General features: G+C 44.7%; 1 protein-coding gene and 1 long non-coding RNA gene across 2 annotated transcripts in view; both read right to left on the bottom strand.

The window, feature by feature from the left end:
- Positions 1-7,430, bottom strand: part of LRPAP1 (LDL receptor related protein associated protein 1) — a 28,277-nt gene extending 20,847 nt beyond the window's left edge. Inside the window, exons 1-2 of the mRNA XM_006128250.3 lie at positions 7,094-7,430; positions 370-514 (exon numbers count right to left, since the gene is read on the bottom strand). Of these exons, the coding sequence (XP_006128312.1) occupies positions 370-514; positions 7,094-7,273 (325 nt within the window). The 5' untranslated portion in view covers positions 7,274-7,430. The remainder of the gene's footprint in view (positions 1-369; positions 515-7,093) is intronic.
- A 7,036-nt stretch (positions 7,431-14,466) lies between these two features.
- On the bottom strand, positions 14,467-18,082 carry LOC112546631 (uncharacterized). Its single transcript, XR_003090354.2, has 3 exons — positions 17,937-18,082; positions 15,784-16,232; positions 14,467-15,062 (listed from the first exon to the last, which is right to left on the bottom strand). It is a non-coding gene; the product is annotated as an uncharacterized LOC112546631 (long non-coding RNA).
- Between the last annotated feature and the right edge of the window lie 3,710 nt (positions 18,083-21,792).

Genomic DNA, 21,792 nt, shown 5'->3' with positions numbered 1-21,792 from the left:
CCCCGCGGATTTCCCTACGACGACTGGTGAAATTTACATGCCCCTTCCGGAAAAGGGGCCAGTGTAGACGAGCCCTTTAGGTGTTTAACAGGGTTCAAAAAAAGAGCTAAATAAATTCATGGAGGTTAGGGTCCATCAACAGCTATTAGCCAGGATGGGTAGGAATAGTGTCCCTAAACCTCTAAAATCTGTCTGGAAATGGATGACAGGAGAGGGATCACTTGAGGATTACCTGGTGTGTTCACTCCTTCTGGGGCATCTGGTATCGGCCACTGTCGGCAGACAAGATACTGGGATACAGGGGTCTTTGGTGTGACCCAGTATGGCTGTTCTTGTTATGTTCTTATCTTCAACCAAGTTATTTCTTACCATTTAAATTGCGTCTAAGTTTGGCTTCTTTTTCTCCATCTTCATCTAGCCCTTCAGCCTTCAGCTTTTTCCAGCTCAGCTCATCCTTTTCTTGTATTTTGAGGTCACTATGTAGCTCTGCCAGTTTTACAGCCGATAGATGAAGCTAATAAGAACCGAGAAACACTTTGTGGTCAGTTGCCTTGTAATCACATGCACACGTACACACAGCTGCAAAGTTACCACTGAAGCTTGACTGGCATAGAAGACAATATTTGATATTCCACTGAAATGGGACAGTGTTGGTCACAGCACAGGGAACAATGTGCTAGACACTGTACAAATAAACTCCTTCTTTATGCAGATATTCATGCTCCCATAACATCTAGATGCCTAAACTACCTTTGTTCCTCAGAGCCCCAACCGTTTCTCTAACAGCAGCATTGGCCATGTGTGCTGGTATTAATAAATGTGAATGAGAAATTAACTCTTTTCAGCTTTGGTTGGCGAGAGAAGAAAAGCAGGTGGAGAGGTGAACTTCAAGAGGACATCACAAGATTTAAAGAAATCTTTATCGGTTACTAATACTGCAGATTATTAAAATAAAACATTTGATAAATCTAATCACATTTATTGTTCCCTCCCTCCATCCCCATTTCTTCATTATGGACAATTAGTCTATTTCACTTTCTGGTTCTAATGCACTAAGATTTCTACAGTGACTGAGTGCAAAATACTCCAGGGAAATATTTCTGACCCAACAAAATATGGTTAATATTCAACATAACTATGAGCAGCTATGGAAGTGTTCTTAATAGAACAGACAGAGTTTTAAATCAGTTGGTCTCGAAAATTCATGTCCAAGAATTTTAAAAGAGCTGCATGAGAAGTTGGATGGACCATTCATGTTGATTTTCGTTAGACTTGGCACACCAGGGAAGTTCCAGAAGATGGGAAGAAAGCTAACATTGTGCCAATTTTTAAAAGAATAAGCAGAATGACCCAAGTAGTTACAGGCTTGTCAGCCCAACATCAATCTTGAGCAAATTCTACCGTCTGTGTTGTACAGGAAGTCAGAATACAGGAAGTCAGAATAGAGGATCACAAAGATCCCTTCTGGCCTTGGAATCTGTAAAAGCATGCGATATGAAAAAATAAAAATTCTGTTTGTTTGGTAAGGCTTCTAGAGGATTTATCGACTTGAAAATGTTGTATACCTTTAACAAAAACAAACCCACAACCAGAGCCAGGAACAGGAATAATTTACTGATGTGCATTGTGGCTGAACATGCATGGCTGTGATAGAAGCCATAGCTCCTGAAATTCCTGATTTCTGTGGCTTTAAATTGGAGCAATCAAACAATGAATTAACATTGATTTTTGCGGCTTGGGAGTAGGAGGTGAATGGTGTGTTAGAAGGGGATCTAGAAGACAAAGGGGAAGTGAGGTCAGAAAAAAACCCAACACTTCAGCAGCCTGGCTTTAGCAAGGTCCCATTTGAGTTTTTTACATCTTGTTATCTCTACTATCCCAGCACCCCTTCTTTTGGAAAGTTTAGATCCACTTCAGAGCTTGGAATCTTGGACCTATTGACCATATCTAGTGAAAATTATTTGCCAGCATAAAAGCTATATTCAATGATAACAAATGAAACGGATATACAGAATCTACATTCAGAAACCAGTTAGTTTCTCACTGTCTGTGGAACAATTTTAAAAACATTAAGATATCAGCATGCTTTAGAAATATTCTCTGACTTCTCATTTATGAAATGAAAAAACTACACACAGAAACTCCTTTGGAGTAAACAGGTTACCTCAGGTTACTTCAAAAAAAGCAGCTCAAACCACTTAGAAGTGCTCTGATTTGTCTATGTTAATATAGTGGTAGAGATGTAGCCGTGTTAGTCTGGGGTAGCTGAAGCAAAATGCAGGACAATGTAGCACTTTAAAGACTAACAAGGTGGTTTATTAGATGATGAGCTTTCGTGGGCCAGACCCACTTCCTCAGACCAAATAATATCTTACACATTACAAAGATAGCTTCCCCAATTATCACCTCTAATACTATTAACTCACAGACATTTCCCCTTCCCCACCCTCTAATATCATTAACTCACTGGCATTCACCTTCCTTCCCCCCCCCCCACCCACATCCCCCTTCTGTTCTGTAATGTGATTTGTCCTTTTCATGTGTGTTCATTTTTTTTAAATTGTATCCTTTGGTATATATGGTTGTGACTGTTTTCTTCCATTATTTGATCTGAGGAAGTGGGTCCGGCCCACGAAAGCTCATCATCTAATAAACCACCTTGTTAGTCTTTAAAGTGCTACATTGTCCTGCATTTTGCTTCTATGTTAATATGTAACTAAGTTAGCCTTCAGCACAGCAAAACATATTTTTCAATTTAAGCATGGGTTGCCCTTTTGAATTCAATAGCACAGAAGGCAACTGGACTGTTAACTTGTTTAAATGTGCAAGTGCATTGTGAATCAGATCCTTAGTTTACTCTAAAATCTAGAGCAATTAGAAAAAATAGTTATGCATTAAGGTGACCCTGCAAGATATTGAGCTCTCTGACCCTGATTTCAAACCCAGAGTTGAGAACATGAGTCATCCTCTTGACTTTTAGGTCACTTCAGTGGGACTATTCACTGGCTTACATTCAGCAGAGATCTTAACCATGTACTAGCCTGTCCATGTTCAGCACAGAATGTAAACCCATGCAGTCAATGAGATTTTAGCACACGCCTTTTTTTTTTTTTTTTTTTTTTAAAAGAGGGAGGCATATCAGAGCCTAGGTACTTTGTGGTTTGGGGGCATGCTGTGAACCCTAACAGGTCAGTCATGACTTCAGTCTCATACAATTTTATAGAAGCTGTGGAGAAACCTGTGTAAGAGTAAAGTGGGTACTGACTCCCCTACACTCTACTATTCTGCAAATATTTAACCTTACACTGGTATTGGCTTACTTTTTCTTTCATGCAGAATATACACAGGAATATGCTAGAAATAATTCACAGAGCAAACTGATCCCTCTCTCAAGGATTTTCAAAACTGTTGTATTAAACCTTTAAACATACAACTTTTCATTAGGTACATGTTTCTAGTTAATAAAAGATGAACTGCATTGTTCACAGTCAGATGCCTAATTTATCATATACTGCCACTACATATGGCATATGCTTGATAAACATGCGATAATAAACTTTAAGCTTAAAGAAAGGGTAAAATGGAGTTTTCAAATGAAGACATTTCACAGAAATCTGATCTTATTTCAAACACTGATTTTTTCCTGTATGCATTTTTACGGACTTCCTTATGAAGGTGTATTTTTTAAATGGAAACTTTATATATAATATTTAAGTCTTTTTTTCCTGCAAAACAAAGAAACATACATGGTTGTGGTGTCCATTTTCCCATCTTTTGTATTGGTGCTGAGTAGCTTTTGATCATCATCTCAGTCCCAACAATGTTGAGTATTCTGTTTTTGAAATGTTTCCATTTCCAAAATAGAAATCCAATTTAGAACATATTTCCAATGGGAAATTCAGAAAAGAACAGCTGGAAAATTACAAAATGTAAAAGGGTAAAGACTTTCAAATTTGCCAACATTTGCAGAACTCTCTTGCCTGGCCCCTTTTTGGATTACAGAATTGGATGCAGTACAAGAACCTATTAAATGCTGGATATTGAAAGAGAACAGATGAAACTAGTACTCAAAGCACAGCTTCTATTCGAAGTTAATCTCACACAGTCCCAAGAATGATAATCACCAAAAAACATGGGGGGGGGAGGTGTACATATGAGGAACCTTAAGGACTGTCACACACTAGCAAATGGTACGAAGAGTTGACTGTAGGTAGCAATGAAAACTGATCAAAAGAGGTTTATAATTAAGCCATTAAGTGCCCAATTATTTGCTCCTTGCCTAATGTTTAATATTGTTAATTGCCAACATTGGAAACTACCACCAGAGGATCTGTGAAACATTACAATATCCTATCAAAAATTGCTAGGCTCAGTTGTAATCATTACCCACAAGGCAGAAAGAGACAAGTGGTTCTGATTAAAGACTGGAAAATGGACTTCACAACACAGTATCATGCTAGACTTTGGAACCCATCGTTTCTTAGGCTTTAAAGCTCACAATGGTACTGTAAAATGACAGATATTAGAAGTATTTGTGCTGCAACAATGAAAGAATAAAGGGTTCTTTAAGAATTAAAGGATTCATCCCATGCTCACTACAGTCAACTTTATAGGGTATAGAATCAGGCAATGAATAAATGGAACCCTTGCTTTGCTCTGATAAGAATTACAGGTCAAGTAATTCACAGGTCAAGTGAATGTATCAATTCTAGGGACAACTGGGGTTAGCTTATGAACAGAGAGAGACACCAACCTTATTTCTGGGAAACAGGGAAGGCACTCTAATTTATTGTTTCTGGATTACCACTGAATAATGCAATGGAGTTACAACACATGGCTGTATTTTGCAATACGGAATTGCAACACCCACCCCAATGCAAAACCACAGAGATCTTTATTTTCACCTTCTTCTAATAAATGGCTAGAAAGGCCAGGGTCCCTAAAGCTCATAATATAGAGCTCAGTCTTGGAAAAAGGCTCATACAGATCTTTAACAGGAAATCCAGCAGTGAAGATGGTTTGGGATTTCATTACCATATTAAAAATGTTAGTGCAGATTTGCTGAAAGGATCACCTAGGATTGCCAAAAATGTGGGGGGGGGGGGGGGGGGGGGGAGGGGAGAGGAATGTAAATGGAGATTTTTGATTAATTTGGACCCAAAAGTGAAATTCAGTAGTAAGAACCCCTGCTTATCAAAGCCAGCTCAGTATATTTTGGCCAAGTCTACACTGCCACTTTACTGCACTGCAACTTTCTGGCTCGGGTGTGAAAAAACACCTCCTCACACCAAGCACAGCACTGCAAGCACCAGGTGACAGCAGTGATTTTACAGCTACCAGAACGGTTAGCAACTCCCCTCATGAAGGTGGTTTACCCATAGTGCTGGAAGAGCTCTTTTTCAGTGTTGCTGCCATGGCCACAATGCCATGTTAAAGAGCTGTACTGGCAGCACTTTACACTTTTAAGTGTATACAAAGCCTCAGCTTAAAGTATTGTCTCTCTTCAGAGGATACCATCGGGCTCTCCCATGTATTATAACTCAGTAATTTGCCTCAACTCACATTTGTTAATACCACAATACAATATCTGTATAAAAAAGTGTTACTGAGTTGTTCAAATCAGAAATACACAACACATGCCTGTTTCGCAAAACTGATTTTAAGTGACAATCCCAGTGTGGTCGCAAATGCTTTCACACCTACATTCTGGTATTATGTTTTCCCCACCTGTTGGTTTCTCTGTTATGGCACACTCCTTTCCCCTCCCCCTGCACATACAGGTGAGGAGAGAGAGATTTAAGACATTCGTTCTTGATTTGTGTGCAGAATTGTGGAGGTGAGGAGAACACTGGAGTTAAGGGGAGAGCTGCAGACTCCTGTGGGTATGAGAAGAGGGCAAAGTATCTGAACTCTCTGCCCAAATGCACAAGGAGACCCATAGCCTAGGTACATACTGAGGGCACAACACTGGAATTTAGAGTCAGTGTCTACGTGTTTATTGAAACATGGATGTTACAGCAGTAGCTTAGAAGATCTGAGTTCAAGTCTCTGCTCCTCAAGAGACTGCCCCTGTGATCTTGGACAAGTTACGTAGCCACCTCCATGCTCAAATCAGTAAAACTCATGGGCTATGTCTAGACTGGAAAGTTTTTCCGGAAAATCAGCTGCTTTTCCAGAAAAACTTGCCAGCTGTCTGCGCTGGCTGCTTGAATTTCCGGAAAAGCACTGACGATCTCATGTAAGATTGTCAATGTTTTTGCAGAAATACTATGCTGCTCCCATTCGGGCAAAAGTCCTTTTGCGCAAAAGGGCCAGTATAGACAGCTGAGATTTGTTTTCCGCAAAAAAGACCCGATTGCAAAAATGGCAATCGGGGCTTTTTTGCAGAAAAGCGTGTCTAGATTGGCCACGGACACTTTTCCGCAAAAAGTGCTTTTGCGGAAAAGCATCCTGCCAATCTAGACGCGCTTTTCCGAAAATGCTTTTAACGAAAAACTTTTCCATTAAAAGCATTTTCGGAAAATCATGCCAGTGTAGACGTAGCCATGGATCATAGCACTTTGACAGAAATGTTAAACAGTGTTCGGTGCCCAGATACAAGCATGCAGGGGGGCGATATAAGTACCTAAGATGGAGGTGAGCTAATGTCTCATCACAATTTAGAGTCAGCATAAGGTGCGGGTTGCCCCACATTTCAGCATTACCCAAAGAAAGACTCAGAGGCAGTTGTACAACTTCATACCACCATCAAATATACGGGGAAGGAGAGCGCCATGCCTCACAATTAAGCTTTTTTCCTGCAGTTGGGCCAATGCTTTGAAAACCAGGTGCCTAAAGGCAGGCCCCACGATCCTTACGGAGGCATCTGGAGAGGCCGACTGGCTGAAGTTACCGCCGCACCCCGCACCCGGCGCGGGGAGCTGCAGGCGATCAGCCCTCTGAAGATCGGGGCACATTTGTTCAGCTTCCCAAAGTCGTATTCGAGGGGCAGCTTCAGGCAGGGAGGCTTGAAAACGCTCCCAGCGCAGGCATGGTGACCCAGCCCCAGGTCCCCAGGGGGATGCGGCTTCAAGGAAGCGAATTAGCTACTCACCCGCTGCGCCTTCTCCCAGATCTGGTTCAGCTTCACCACCCTGAATGCCACGGCCTCCGGGCGCTTGGGGCCGCCGCCTGCAGCTGCCTCATTCGCCTCCCTGGAGTACTTACTCCCCTGGCCCCAGACCACCAGCAGCAGAGAGAAGCTCAGAGCCAGCAGCTCCCAAACGGCGGACATCGCCCAGCCCGTCCGTCCTGCTGCTGCTGCTGCAGAGTCGCCCCAACAAGCGGCCGGACCGAAGAGGAGACCCACAACCCCGGCAATGCACTGTTCCTCCCTGCTCTCGTTGTGCCGTGGAGACACAGGAGAGCTTTACAAAGCCGCACTACAAGACCCAGGGTGCATTGCACACGGGGCGGGCCAAGGGCCTGATTGGGAGGCTCTGAAGGTCCCAATTCAACAACCAGCGTCGGTGTGAGTGAGCCCGCGGGGCGGCTTTCTGCAGGCCCCATGCAATGGTGTTTGCTAGTTCGGCGGCAGGCCGCAGCTTCGGCATCGAACACATAGGCTAGAAATGGTTTTTTGTTTTTCTCTTTGGAGCAGAGTTTCTAGGGGGAGCCCAAAGCAGGCTGCTGCGGGCCTGCTGCAAGCAGCTCTTACGGTATCTATGTAATCTGCTTGCGTGTGGTTTATAACGAAAAAGATCTTATACCCTGGCCATGGCTTTTTGCTCAAGAACAGCTGTTCTTGCGCAAAAATTTGGGAGCATCTACACTGCACGTCTGTGTCTAAACTGGCCAGTTTTTCCGGAAAATCAGCCGCTTTTCTGGAAAAACTTGCCAGCTGTCTACACTGGCTGCTTGAATTTCCGCAAAAGCACTGACTTCCTACTGTAAGAAATCAGTGCTTTTTGCAGAAATACTATGCTGCTCCCATTCGGGCAAAAGTCCCTTTGGGGCCAGTGTAGACAGCTGAGATTTGTTTTGCGCAAAAAAGCCCCAACCGTGAAAATGGCGATCGGGGCTTTTTTTGCGTAAAAGTGCATTTAGATAGGCCACGGACGCTCTTCCGCAAAAAGTGCTTTTGCGGAAAAGTGTCCGTGCCAATCTAGACGCTCTGTTCCGAAAATGCTTTTAATGGAAAACTTTTCCGTTAAAAGCATTTCCGGAAAATCATGCCAGTCTAGACGTAGCCCACGTGTGTTCTTGTGCAAGTAAATTTACTGTAAAGCATCAGAAAAGAGGGTTTCTTGCGCAAGTGTTATTTCTCTCCCCACGAGGAATAAGCCCTCTTGCACAAGAGCTCTTGCACAATAAAGCATTGTGGATGGGCAACAGGGGTTTCTTGCACAAGAAACCTCTATCGCTAAAATGGCTATCAGAGCTTTCTTGCGCAAGAGAGCGTCCACACTGCCATGGATGCTCTTGTGCAAAAGCACATGGCAGTGTGGACACACTCTTGCACAAGACCTTTTGCACAAGAACTCTTGCACAAAACAGTTTGTGCGCAAGAAGCCTGCAGTGTACACTGCAATGTTTTTGTGCAAAAATTGTTATTTTTGCACAAAAACCTGTGTGTGTTGACACCTCAAACGCACTTTTGTGCAAGTAAATCAGTAAAACTGCAGAACAGAGGGCTTTTGCTGGTGTAGGTAAATCTTCTTTGAGGCATAACTCCCTTTTGCGCGACAGCTATTGTGAAAAAAGGCAAGTATGGATGCTTCAGAGGGGTTTCTTGCTCAAGAAAAAGCACAGGTGCACTGATGGCCGTTCTGTGAATGGCCATCAGAGCTTTCTTGCACAAGAGCATACATGCAGTGTGGATGCTCTCTTGTGCAAAAGCACATCACTTTTGTGATGCGCTTTGTGGTGTGGACGTGCTCTTGTGCAAGAAATCTTGTGCAAAAACTGTTGAGCAAGAAGCCTGCAGTGTAGACATAGCCAAAGGCTTTGTGTACACTGAGGCTATGTCTACACTCGCGGCTTCTTGGGTGAGTAATATGCAAATGAGGCTAAGTGTGGAATATTGCCGAGCCTCATTTGCATACCTAAGGAGCCACCATTTTTTTCAGAAGAGGCTCTTGCGCAAGAAGGAGCATCTACACTGCCCCTTCTTGCGCAAGAAAAACCCTCTTGCACAATGCCGTTCTTCCTGGCAAGAATCCCCGCTTCATTGACTAGGCTGGGTAAACTAGTTTACATGGCTCCATCGACGGATCCATGTAGTCTAGACGTACCCTTGGTGTTTTTTCTCTTAAAGCCCCAGCTCTTTGAGTCATGTAAGTAAGTGTAAATCTCATCTTTTCCCCTTAAATGAAAACAAAGTTTATCGTTCTTAGGGGATGGCGGCATGAACCCAGTGGGCTCAAAATACTGAAGTCAAGTAAAAAATACCCAACATTTATTATTTTTAAAAATCTCATGATTTTTAGCCAATATCATGTTAGGATATAGATTATACCATCTGAGGAAACCTCCAGGAATGTATCTAACCAAAGTTGGCAACTCTAGTACTGATACATAATTTTTGAATGCTTGGGATTGAAAGTACTGCCCAGAGATCACATGACTTGCTCAAAGTGACATAGGAAGTCTGCGATGCACATGGGAAATGAACCTAGATCTCTTCATCCCACTCCAACGTTATAGCTACTTAGCACCACCCTTTTCCCTTATATTACTGGACCACAAATAAGTACTTAGTGCCTCCTCATCTGCAAAGTGGAGATCAAGTGGAAATCCCTCATTCACAAAGATGTTTTGAAGATAAATTCAGTGATGTTGATCAGTTTGATACATTCATTAATTAGCAAATAAGGCCATATAAATACATAGAGAAATTATGGTGATAGGGCCAGTCTGTCAGCCTTCTATAAATCCCACTGGACTCCCCAGTTTAAATGAGAACAGGATAATGTTAGGATTAGCAGAGGCTCTTTTTAAGTCCCCACTATGGTGTATTCAAACGTCACTGAAAAGAGATTTTGTTCTGTGCTTTTAAATGTATGGGCAACTCTCTGGCTGCTGTGGGGGCAGCTATCTTTTGTGTTTTAGTTTAGATACAGAAAGTTACATATCAGAGAAATTTGTAATGAATACAGGATTGCAAAACAGCAAAGAGGTCAGAGAAAGTGAGTGTATTTCCTGGTTAAAAGAGGGGAAAAAGAAAGTCTAAAAGAGGAAGTCTTTGAAGCTTATGTTCACAAAGACTTGAATCATATTTTCAAGCATATCTTATTTATTCAGGACAGTGTCAAGAGAGCTTTTCTTTTATCATCATTATTCATTTTAGATTCAGTTCAAGGGATGGATTGGCTATAGGTTGCTTTCTATTTTACCAAGTCTGGTTCACCCTTGAATCTGCCCCCGTTCATGTAATCCTTGCATGTGTCATATGCTTCACAGGTGCTAGTAAATTGTCCTTCATTACAACTTTTCTTTTGTGAAGTCCTGCAAAAGGGCTGGTGGCATTTTCAGCATCCATACTTTGCAAAGTTCAATAGAGTCTGCTGCAGAACCTGTAGGGCTGTATTGATCTTTAAAGATCTGAGGCAGTCTACAACTGTTAAATATACACAGAATTTTCATCAGTTCCTAATACATTTGGCAAAACATTATTAAACACTCTGGGGCTACGTCTACATTGGCCCCTATTCCATAATAGGGATGCTAATGTAGCACTTGGGAATAGGCAAATCCACGGGGGATTTAAATATTCCCCGCGGGATTTGCATTTTCATGGCTGCCGCTTTTTTCCGGCTTGTAGATAAGCCAGAGAAAAGCGCCAGTCTGGATGCGATCCTCCGGAAAATAAGCTCTTTTCCGGAGGATCTCTTATTCCTACTTTCAAGTCTGAACGCGATCCTCTGGAAAATAAGCTACTTTCAAGTAGGAATAAGAGATCCTCCAGAAAAGCACTTATTTTCCGGAGGATCGCGTCCAGACTGGCGCTTTTCTCCAGCTTATCTACAAGCCGGAAAAAAGCGGCAGCCATGAAAATGCCTATTCCCAAGTGCTACATTAGCATCCCTATCACGGAATAGGGGCCAATGTAGACACAGCCTGGCTGTTTTTCTGAAGAGACAGTGAAACTGTGATGCACGAAATTAAAAGTTCAGAATGTGAAAATCACACTGTGACACCCTGTAGAAAGACTGCAGCACATGTACACACCTGATCTACTTCATAAACGCACACAGCAATGGCATTTACACAACCAAGAAAAATGTGCCACTTGTGAACATGCCAAAAGACAAATGGAGTCAAAGACCCTAGGAGAATTGCTTCAGTTCATGTAGTGTCTATGCATGAGGCTGGAAACACAAAGGTAATACAAGCACTGTTTATTAGCAGCTTATATATATGGTCACTATCTACTTTCTCATAGGCTATTGTCCTGGCACATCTCTGTATTGTGTCGGAGCACTTTGCAGATTAATAAAGGTTCCTAGTGAACTTAATGGAATCTTTAGCCCTTTTCTCCCTTTTCTAATTAATTCACGGTAGGTTTTTTGGTTGTTTTTTTTTGTATGGGCATAAGGTATCGGGGAGCAGCAGGGATGTGTTGCTTGTTGAACACATTCCTTTGGTTCTGATGAAAAACCTGTACTAAAAGGGAAACTAACAGCCAGAATCTGGACCAGTCTAATCTCATCTGGAAAGTTCATTTCCATAGCTTGTTACTTTTGGTCAAGAATCTCTTATCTCTGATTTTCTTGATCTTTGTCCTGTTTGCTTTGACCTTCATTAGACTAGAGGACAGAAACTGTCTTAGCAGTTCATACATGATGAAGTATTTATTGTAGCTGACACTTGGCCAGTTAATGGCTTTGAAAACTAGGACCAAGGCCTTGAACATCTTAGATATCTATCTTTACATTGTACTCAACACTGCAATCGGAACTCCTTTTTTTAAAGCTCAGCAGTGCGGGCAATACTGTTACAGCTTTTGCATATGCATGGATGCTCAGTGTGATATTTGATGAGTTTCAGTATGTGGTGTCTATATCAAGGTTCAGAATATTTCGGATGGGGAGAGTCTCCATGGCGTTTATATTTAAATATATAGTTAAGTATTTTGACTTTTCATTTTGTTCCCTTTCTATAGTTCCAGATGCTTTCCCAGAAGATTTTTAAAAATCTGTTTCTAATGGAGCTTGAAATTACTGTGGCTTTTTGCTTATGCCAGAGATCCATTATATCAGGAACTTTAGAGATTCCTAGGGGATGAGTTCTGCGTCAGATACACATTAGCTTTTCACTGGTATAACTCATCAGCTTCAGAAGAGCTACTTTTGATTTTCATAGCTAAAAGTTACAGAAAAAAACAATCTGGGTGCAACAAAGTCTCTTCTCAGTGTGTTACAGACTGATCATGTGAGCTACTGGGCACTTCTTGTAATATAAGGCCTTCAGCTCTCATTGACATTAGTGAGGGTTGAGAGTGCTTAGAAACTCTGCATCAGTGCTCAGGAAGGCTATGTCTAGATTGTCGGCTTCCTTCGGAAAAAAGCTTTTTTTGGAAGAGATCTTCCAAAAAAAACTTCTTCCAAAAGAGAGCGTCCACACACAAAAGTGCATTGAAAAAGCCATCTGCTTTTTTGAAAGAGAACATCCAGTCTAATTGGCCACTTTCTCACATAAAAGGCCACCCGGAACCACATCAGCCAGGGCTCTAGGTCACCAGTTGTTTCTGAGTGCTGGTGCTGGAGCCTTGCAGAGACATGCACTTAAAGGGACCCCCCAGACAGCCATTTCTCTGCTTCTGCTGCATGTTTGCCTACCTCTTCGAGGGACAGTAAAGCTCTGGAGGTGCCTGCTGTGGTTGCCCTGGTTCTTTGGACGCCACAGCTTTACTCTTGCTGCCATAGAGTTGGAGCTGGAGCTGGCCATGGCCATGCTGCCTTTCTGCAGCACTTTGTGCCAGCTGCCTTCCTGGTCCTGACCGAGCTCAGCCCCAAGCTCATTCTTGGGACCCTCTCTCTGGGTGCGGGAGCTACACTCTGGCAACTGCACCCCACAGTGGAGATGCTTTTCTGGAGGCTTGATACCAATTCAGACTGGTGGGACTGGCTGGTCATGGAGTGTCTCCAAAACTTCTGCATACGAGAGGCCACCTTTTCGGAGCTGTATGCCTGGCTCATCCCCACCCTCCAGGAACGCGACACCCACCTGCAGCCCGCCAATCCCCTGGAGAAGCGGGTTGCAATTGCCATCTGGAAGCTCACCACCCCAGACAGCAATCAGTTTGGTATGGGGAAGTCCATTGTAGGGGCCCTCCTCATGGAGGTAAGGCACTCTCGGGCTGCAGGGGTGGGAGGGTCCTGGAAAACGGAGTCTTGGGAAAGAGGGTTTGGGGGGTGGGGTGGGGCTGGGGGGTTGTGACATTCCACCCTCACACAGGCCTGCTGCTGGTGGGGTGGCCTCATAGGGGGAGGCTCCTGGGGTGTTTGGGGGAGGGGAAGAGAAGAGAGGGGGGTGGGCATCTCCCAAGGGCTCAGGAACTCCCTCTCTCATTCTCTGCTTTGTGTGTTTGTTTTTATATCCTTCTGCAGGTTGTGAAGGCCATCAACTTGATCCTGCTGCAGCGGGTCATCTGCCTGGGAGACCTGGACCCGATCGTGGCTGGATTCACTGCTCTGGGGTTCCCGAACTGTGCTGGAGCCATATATGGGACCCACATACTGATCTGCGCACCAGGGCATCAAGCAGCCGAGTATATTAATAGGAAAAGCTACTTCTCGATGGTGCTGCAGGCCTGGTTGACCACCATGAACAGTTCACGGACATTTTTGTTGGGTGGTCGGGCAGGGCATATGATGCCTGCTTTTTTCAGAACTCTAGTCTGTATGGAAAGCTGGAGGCGGGCACATTCTTCCCCTGCCATGAACTAGCTGTTGGGGATGTGCAGATGCCATTGTGAATTGTGGAGAACGCGGCTTACCCCCTGATGCCGTGGCTTATGAAGCCTTATATGGGACACCTGGACCTCTGCAGGGACCAATTTAATGCCCGCCTGAATTGGGCCAGGATCCTGGTTGAGTGCGCCGTTGGCTGCCTCAAGGCGTGGTTCAGGTGCCTGCTGACCCACCTCGACATGGGGGAGCACAACATCCCCGAGGTGGTCGCAGCATGTTGTGTCCTCCACAACATTGTGGAGAGGAAGGGGAAGGCCTTGCTCCGAAGTGGGGAGCAGAAGCCATCTGCAAGGGGTGAGCCTTCGAGCATCCATGGACAGCTGCCATCCAGTAGGCCCATCAGGCCGGGTGCGCATCCAAGAGGCCCAGAAGGAGAGGTTCTCTCAAGGACCCTAGTAACTCTCCCCAAGGCCTCCCCAACAGGGGCCTCTGGCTACGCCAACCTTATTCCTAATACAACCCTTCCTTTTTCCCCTTCCCTAACCTCTCAATAAAAAGACCTGTTTGATTTCCAACAAAATGAAGTCTGTATTTATCTTTCATTAAAAAAAGGTGGGCAGGCAGAGGGGGGGCTCATAACCTGGATGGGGAAGAGGGATCAGAGTGGCCTAGGGGGTGGCTAGATGTGCCACCTTGAGTGCGGGGACCTCGTTGGAGTTGGGGTTTGGTGGGTCCGAGTACCACAGGGGGGTGGGCAGGAGTTAGGGCTGGAGCAGTGTCAGAGATGTCAGGGGATGGGGGGAGGGGGCATAGACATCACATGGGGACAGGGCATGGGAATTACTTGGGGAGAGGGCATGGGCACTGCTTGGGGAAGGAGCAGAGGCATTGCATGGGGGGCAGTGGGAGGGGAAATGGGCATAGCGGGGGGGGCAGGAGGATGGTAGGCAGGAGGAGCAACAGCAGGTGGGTGTGCCATCATTTCTCTCAAGACAGCACACATGCTATCGCACCACTGCATGAGCTGGTCCCAGGCACACTTCCGCCACTCAGCGTCCTCGTGGATCTTCTGCTCCAGGGTCCACTGCACTTTGACGCACTTTTGGGTCCCTCGGGCTGTGTCAGCTGGCACGGGTGACATGGCTCACCCCTCAGTACCGACTGGCCCAGCTGTGGAGAACACAAAGAGGGAGAAGTGGTCGGTCATCCATGCAGACACTGTCCCTGAGGCCGTGCTCCCCTCTGTGAGCAGTGACCAACAGTCCTCAGGGCAGAGGAGGGGGGTGTTCTGAGAGGAAGGCCATGTGTGGCCTGCACAGCAAGCCTTGCCTCCCAGGGGCCCCAAGGTGCCCAGGGGACCATGCTGCTTGCTTCCCCCACCTCCCTCCCACCCATGGACAAGCAGGCAAGGGAAGTGTCCAGCCACAGTGGGATTCCATGGGCGGCAGAGGAGCTGGGAGCAGCCCGGCCCTCCCTGGGGTCCACACACAAACCTGCGGCTCGCAGCGCTGCTTGTGGGAGTGGGTGCTGCCTCGCACGTGCAGGCATGCCCACATGCTGTGTGCAGAACTCCTTGGGGTGTCGGGGGTCGTGCCTGCGCCCTTGTGGCTAGCCTGCTTCCAGCCATGGCAGGTGCTGGGAGGGCACTGCCCCTCCTCCCTGCCCCGGGGCTGGATGTGTGTGTGGCCTCTCCTGAGCCTGGCAGCAGGATTCCACCCAGGCTCAGGGGCTGCCTGCTGAGTCAGTGTTCCACACACTAACGCTGCACGTGGTTCCTTGTGCACGGACTGCAGCACGATGTCCAGCCCGAGCAGCCCGAACTTCGCTTTCACCTTGCCTCCAGTGCGCCTGCCTCCCCGCCCTGTGTGTGTGATAAACTGAGAGTATTCACCTGAAGCTCCCGCTCTGGCTCCAGGGACAGGATGACCGTGTCCATCTCTTCCTCGTCCTCCTGATGGCCCTGGTCCTCCTCCTCCTCTGCCATGACCTCTGGCCGGGTGATGATGGGGGTCTCTAGGCTGCAGTCCACGATGATAGGTGGGGAAGATGTTTCCCCAGCCCCCAGGTTCTGGTGGAACTCCTGGTAATAGGGCCAGGTGTGGGGTCCTTGCCTGAGCACGAGCTGCACTCTCTGGCCCTGACGTATCCCTAACGGAGCTCCTTTACCTTACTCCAGACCTGTTCCAAGGTCTGGGGTGGGTGTCCACACTCTGCCAGGGACTCAGCCATGTGCTCGAAGATGTCCACGTTGCAGCGCTTGAAGCGGAGATCCTGCAATGTCTCCTCCTCGCCCCACACCTCTGTAGTGTAGACATGTCTGAACTCACTGGGACCCAGATCCTAACAAATTAGTGCAAATTGGAAATAACTCTATTGACGTTAAAACCTTTTCTAGATCATTACTCTTGAATGGTCCCTGTGTTCTAGATTGTATGAATTTTGTTGCCATGGGATTTTGAAGTTGTTGTAGCAACAGGAATTAGAGAGAGAGGTTCACAAGGAAGAAAATATGAAGATACCATATTTATTCCTCTTCCTCTCAACCCTCCACTGATAGCCTTGGTCATCCATAATCACTTTGCATATGTTTTCTGTTGTTTTCTCTCTGTTTAACAGCTCACTTCATGATAACATTTAGAACAACACCAATTTTCCCTTAATTGTTCAGTTGAGAGTGAGAAAAAGTTAAGAGGGTAGCTGTAAAGCTGGCCCTATAGACTATGGAAAGTCAGGCTGAAAGAAGAGGAAGCAGCAGTTTCTCTAAGCCTGTGGAAGGACAGGAAGATTTAAGAGGAAAGGAAGAGACTGAGGTCAACATCCATGCCTTGAACCCTCACTCGCCAGAAGGGAAAAGATGGAGCAGCAGGCCTCAGCAGCAGCTGTCCAAAAAGGTACAGGCAGTCCCCGGGTTACATGGATCCGACTTACATCGGATCCCTACTTACAAACAGGGTGAGGCAACCCCGCACTAGCTGCTTCCCCCCAGCAGACCAGGGAGACGCGAAGCTAGTGCCCCCCCAAGCAGACCAGGGAGACGCGAAGCGGCTTTTCTCAGCAGATACCTCAGCTTGAGAATAAAGGACTGAGGGAAGTGAGGTGTGGGAGAATAAAACTGAGCTCTGGAGAAATGTTTGGCTAGAGTTTCCCCTACAATATGTACCAGTTCCGACTTACATACAAATTCAACTTAAGAACAAACCTACAGTCCCTATCTTGTACGTAACCCGGGGACTCCCTGTATGTGGGACAGACTGGAGTATGACTAACACTTCACGCACTGAAAAGGGTGCTTGTGCCCTTTTCTACGCACTGGGTATAGAGACATGACAAGTACCATCTCATATCAGCAGTATGATCTACAGTGACAGTTGTCTCCCTCTGATCCCACATTGCCCCTTCTTGACAAGCAAAAAGCATGATATTTCTCAGTCATGTTAGCTCACGTGAACTTGTTTAACATGATTGGAAAGTCCTGCCACAGGGCAAGCCAACTTGTTTAAAGCCATTAGTCAGGTATATTTAAGGAGCTGTGTTTTAGGCAGTGTTCACTCCCAAGCTAAAACGTGGCCAGCTAACATGGCTTTCAGACTTACCAACCTGCATCTTGACAAGACTTTTTATTGTGCTGGAATTCATGTGCAAATTTGACTCTGTCAGTATGGGTCTGAATAAAGACGTGGGATAGCTCTCTCATTACAATAAGTAATTTCTCTTTCAGGGACACTCACTTTCTCTGTTGGAAGTGAGTCACATTCATCCTGATTTAATTAGCACTGATGTTACACTCCTATCTCTGCATCCCTGCTTTTCTTTCACTTCAAGCATCTGAGGAAGTGAGTTGCGTCTCATGAAAGTTTATGCCCTAATACATTTGTTAGGTTTTAAGGTGCCACTGGCCTCCTTGTTTTTGCTGATATAGACAACAGAATGGCTACCTCTCTGAATCCTGTTAGCTGACATGATAACCTTTTACCCTGTCAAACAGGGTCAGGATGTCCAAACTGTGATAGCAATAAAATAATACCAGAGAAGTTAATGGTTTACCTGAGGTCCTATAGGAAGTCTCTGACATACTCCACTATAAGATCATCCTATCTTTCTAGGGAGGAGAAGTGAATTTATGTAGCAGGTCTTCCATTCATTAGGAAGAGAAAGCAGAATGGTGCTGTCTTGATGGATGTGATCTTACGGAATGTAACGGAAAATGAGAACTTTTGGTATTATGCTATGAAATGTAATTCTAAACTCTGTCAGTGCTATGGAATTCTGTAAGGTGGTTCAAAAACTTATAGTAAGGGTAGCATTCTCTATAAGCTTGTGTAGGTTTTCAGAGAAGGATCCCTCTTAGATGTCTCTAGGCATCATATTAAATTGTATCGAGTTTTACAATAAGGATGTATAAAATATGTATAAAAAACTTTTTAAAAAGACAATCTTTCTAAAAGCACACCAGAAGAATAAAAATAAAGTTTTCAGCTACCAATTTAGGAGAAAGATTGAATGGCCAAGTATGATTCAAGGTAGTTGCTAACTGTTAGCCATCCAATCTTTGCCTTTTTAGAAAGATTGTCTAATAATATTAATTAGACTTCAAGGATTCAAATACCCGCAGCAGTATCTGTGATACCGTAATGTCTCCCAATGCTCTATGGATGATTTGTAGAGAGTCTTAAAGTCATAGGGCTCAATCTTCAGCTCTGTGCAAGGAACAAGACAGGGAGGAAAAAGCAGATACAAAGCATCTTCACGTAGCTGGGGGCTAAAACTGCCTAACTGAGGACCTGCAATGGGATTGATGCCACACATGGAATCCAATTAACTTCAGAGGGACACAGTGCAGGCATACCCTGTCTTCATGGATATCTGTTGAGAATCAGGCCCTGATAGTGTTACTGTCTGCTTTCTCCCCTTACTGATCCAGGAACAAAGACTGAGTTGCCAACTTTCTAATTGCACAAAACTGAACACTCTTGCCTGGCCTCGATCCTTCCCAGAACTGCCCTACAGACACTTTCCCTGCCCCCACTTACTCCATCCCCCCTCTGTCCATCTCTTGCTCTTTTCCACTCTCATTCACTTTCACCCAGCTGGGGCAGAGGGTTGGGGAAGGAGTTCAAGATGTAGGCTGCAGCCAGGTGGCACTTAACTAAGGCAGCTTCTGGCAGCAGCCAGCAGAGAGGCCAACGATCTCTGTGCATTGCCCAAACCTGCAGGCTCCACCCCGATAGCTGCCATTGGCCATAGTTCCTGGCCAATAGGAGCTGCAGAGCTGGTGCTCGGGGCAGGGAAGAGCTTGAAGCCCCTGTGGCTGCTTCTGTGCCAATAACTTCCAGGAACCACATGGATCCTGCCTTAGCCCCACTGCACCGCTGACTGGACTGTTAGCAGCCTGGTCAGCAGTGTTTACCAGAGCTGCCAGAGTCCCATTTCTACTGGGTGTTCTGGCCGAAAAACGTACAAATGGCAACCCTAGCAAACACTGCTGGGAAAGGTAGTTACACATTCTTGCAATAATAATTGGAATCTATAGCACAGACATACTCTAAGCCATGATGGCTTTCAGTACTTGGTTATAATTGTTCAGCCAGGTGACACAAAGCTTTTTAAGCTTTTCCTTTGTGATGTTGGCTCTGTCAGTAAGCTTTGTAAACAAGAAAGAAGGCATAAATCTTTTTCTATTAATGGAAGAAAAAGCATCATATGGGACTTTGTCTTCTTAAAAGAGATTCACAATTCTTTAGATTCTTATGTAACCCAAACTAATTACTAACTCCTCTGGTTTCATTCAAACTTCCCAGTGCATAGCATTAAAGATAATGAAGAACTTGGCTAGACTCTGGAAGCAAATTACTCAAGCAAGCAAGGAGAATTAGCCAACTTCAGTTTTGGTTTTTAAAATGCAACTCGTAGGAGAGTGTGCAGATCTTCTGATGATCTGCACATATTTTAATACTTGAAAGAAAAATCAAGTATTAGACCAATACTCTTGCTAAGCCTGTTATTACTCCCCACAATATACATAGAGCAACGGTTCTTGCATTGTGGGTTGGGACCCCAAACTGGGTCATGCCCCTATTTTAAATGGAATCTACAGGGCTGGCATTAGTCTTGCTGGAGCATAACACCAAAGCTCAAGACCCCGCCCAATGCCTGGGGCTGAAGCCTGAGGGCATCAGCCTTGTGTGACAGGACTTTGGTTACAGTCTCCCACCTGGGGCTGAAGCCTTTCGGGTTTTGCCCTTTTGCCCCAGGCAGTGGGACTCAAGTGGGTTCAGGTTTGGGTCGCCCCTCCTAGGGTTGTGCAGTAATTTTTGTTCTGAGAAGGAGCTCAAAGTGCAATAAAGTTTGAAAATCCCTGATACAGAGGATAATGCTATTAATTCCAGTAATTTGCTGGAATTATTCCTTCAGTTCAAAGCACAAAAGTCTGTGCTTTGGTGCTGAAAGCCCTAGGTTCAAAACCATATGGTAAATGGCGTGGGGCCCTTACATAAAGGCATTTTATAAAAAACAAAGCATGCATTTTCGTAGACTTTACCTCGTTTTTTGCACCATTCTGCTGCTAACAGCTCCACATCTAGCTGCTGTATCGCTTAGTGCATACAACACCCATTTCTATGTAATCTTCTCCCTCATTCCCACATGGCAAGTGTGTTATAAGGTTTCACTCTCTCACTTCATAATTGCAGTATTTCCTGGGGTAAAATACTGGGCATATTGAAATCAATAGGAGTTTTGCCATTGATGTCAATGGGGGAGGGGAGCAAGATTTCACCTCATTAGTTTAAGTAAAAGAGCAGAGGTATGACCTGCAAATACTTTTGGATATCAGGAAAGGTTACAAAAAACAAAAACTGGGCATGTTTACTCCTGAGAAAAGAAGTCCTAGGTTACAGTCTTCAAATATTTTAAGGGATCTGATAGAGTTGGCAGTGACAAATGATCTTCACATCCACTGAAAATAGGAAAAGAAGTAATGGGCATAATCTGCAACAAGGGAGATTATACATAAGGTTATACATTATGAAAATTTTTCTAATTATGCATATAATTAAGCACTGGAATAGACTTTGACAATGATTGTGAATTCTCCATCACTGGAAGTTTTCAAGAACAGGCAAGAAAACCTGTCAGGGACGGACCTTCAGTGTAGGGGGCTGGATTAGATGACCTCTCAAGCTCCCATCCAGCCCTTCATTTCTATGTGCTCAGTGTGAAGCATGAGTAGTCCTATTGGTTTCAAGATGTATAGAAAATCACTAGGAATATTCATGTTTAAGATTAAGTACCTTGATAAGTATTTTCAGGATTGTGGCCTTATACTGACACACAAACTGAAAACAGGAGTCTTATCTACCACTGAAATGCAACCATCTCTGGGATGAAACATAACACTGATTAAAAATGCACAGTTACATTAAGTAACAGTTTAGGACAAGAGGTCCCAATAAAAAATGCAGTGTCAATTCAGGTAAATATTATGCAATTACCTAAATTGTAATTTGCCCATGATACTGAGATTAATGAAGTGATAAGAGAAGAGGTTCTGAAAACTGACATGTGATACATGTACCTCAGGATTCTGATAAACTATGTATTCTTGGATACAGCTAGTTAATATCATTGCTTGAAATTGTTCATTCTGAATGATCCTTGTGGGGGAACCTCAGCAATGAAATGGAGAAGCCAGTTTGACAGACTTGTTCCCTTCTTGATTTTCCTGGGTATCATGTCTTAGAATAAATGTGCTTCATTTTGTCAGGATTTTAGTTGAGGATTCCTTGAGTGTGTTGTTTTAGTCGTATCTCTTGCTTATACAGAACATGTGGTAACACTCTAATGGTATTGGGACTGTAGGTTTTTGCTATTAGACATGACAATAAGAATCGTTAAGGATTTT

Source organism: Pelodiscus sinensis, chromosome 5 (genome assembly GCF_049634645.1).
Source record: "Pelodiscus sinensis isolate JC-2024 chromosome 5, ASM4963464v1, whole genome shotgun sequence".
Taxonomy (NCBI): domain Eukaryota; kingdom Metazoa; phylum Chordata; order Testudines; family Trionychidae; genus Pelodiscus; species Pelodiscus sinensis.
Note: the sequence above shows the minus strand (reverse complement) of the source record. Positions and strands in the feature narration are given on the sequence as shown.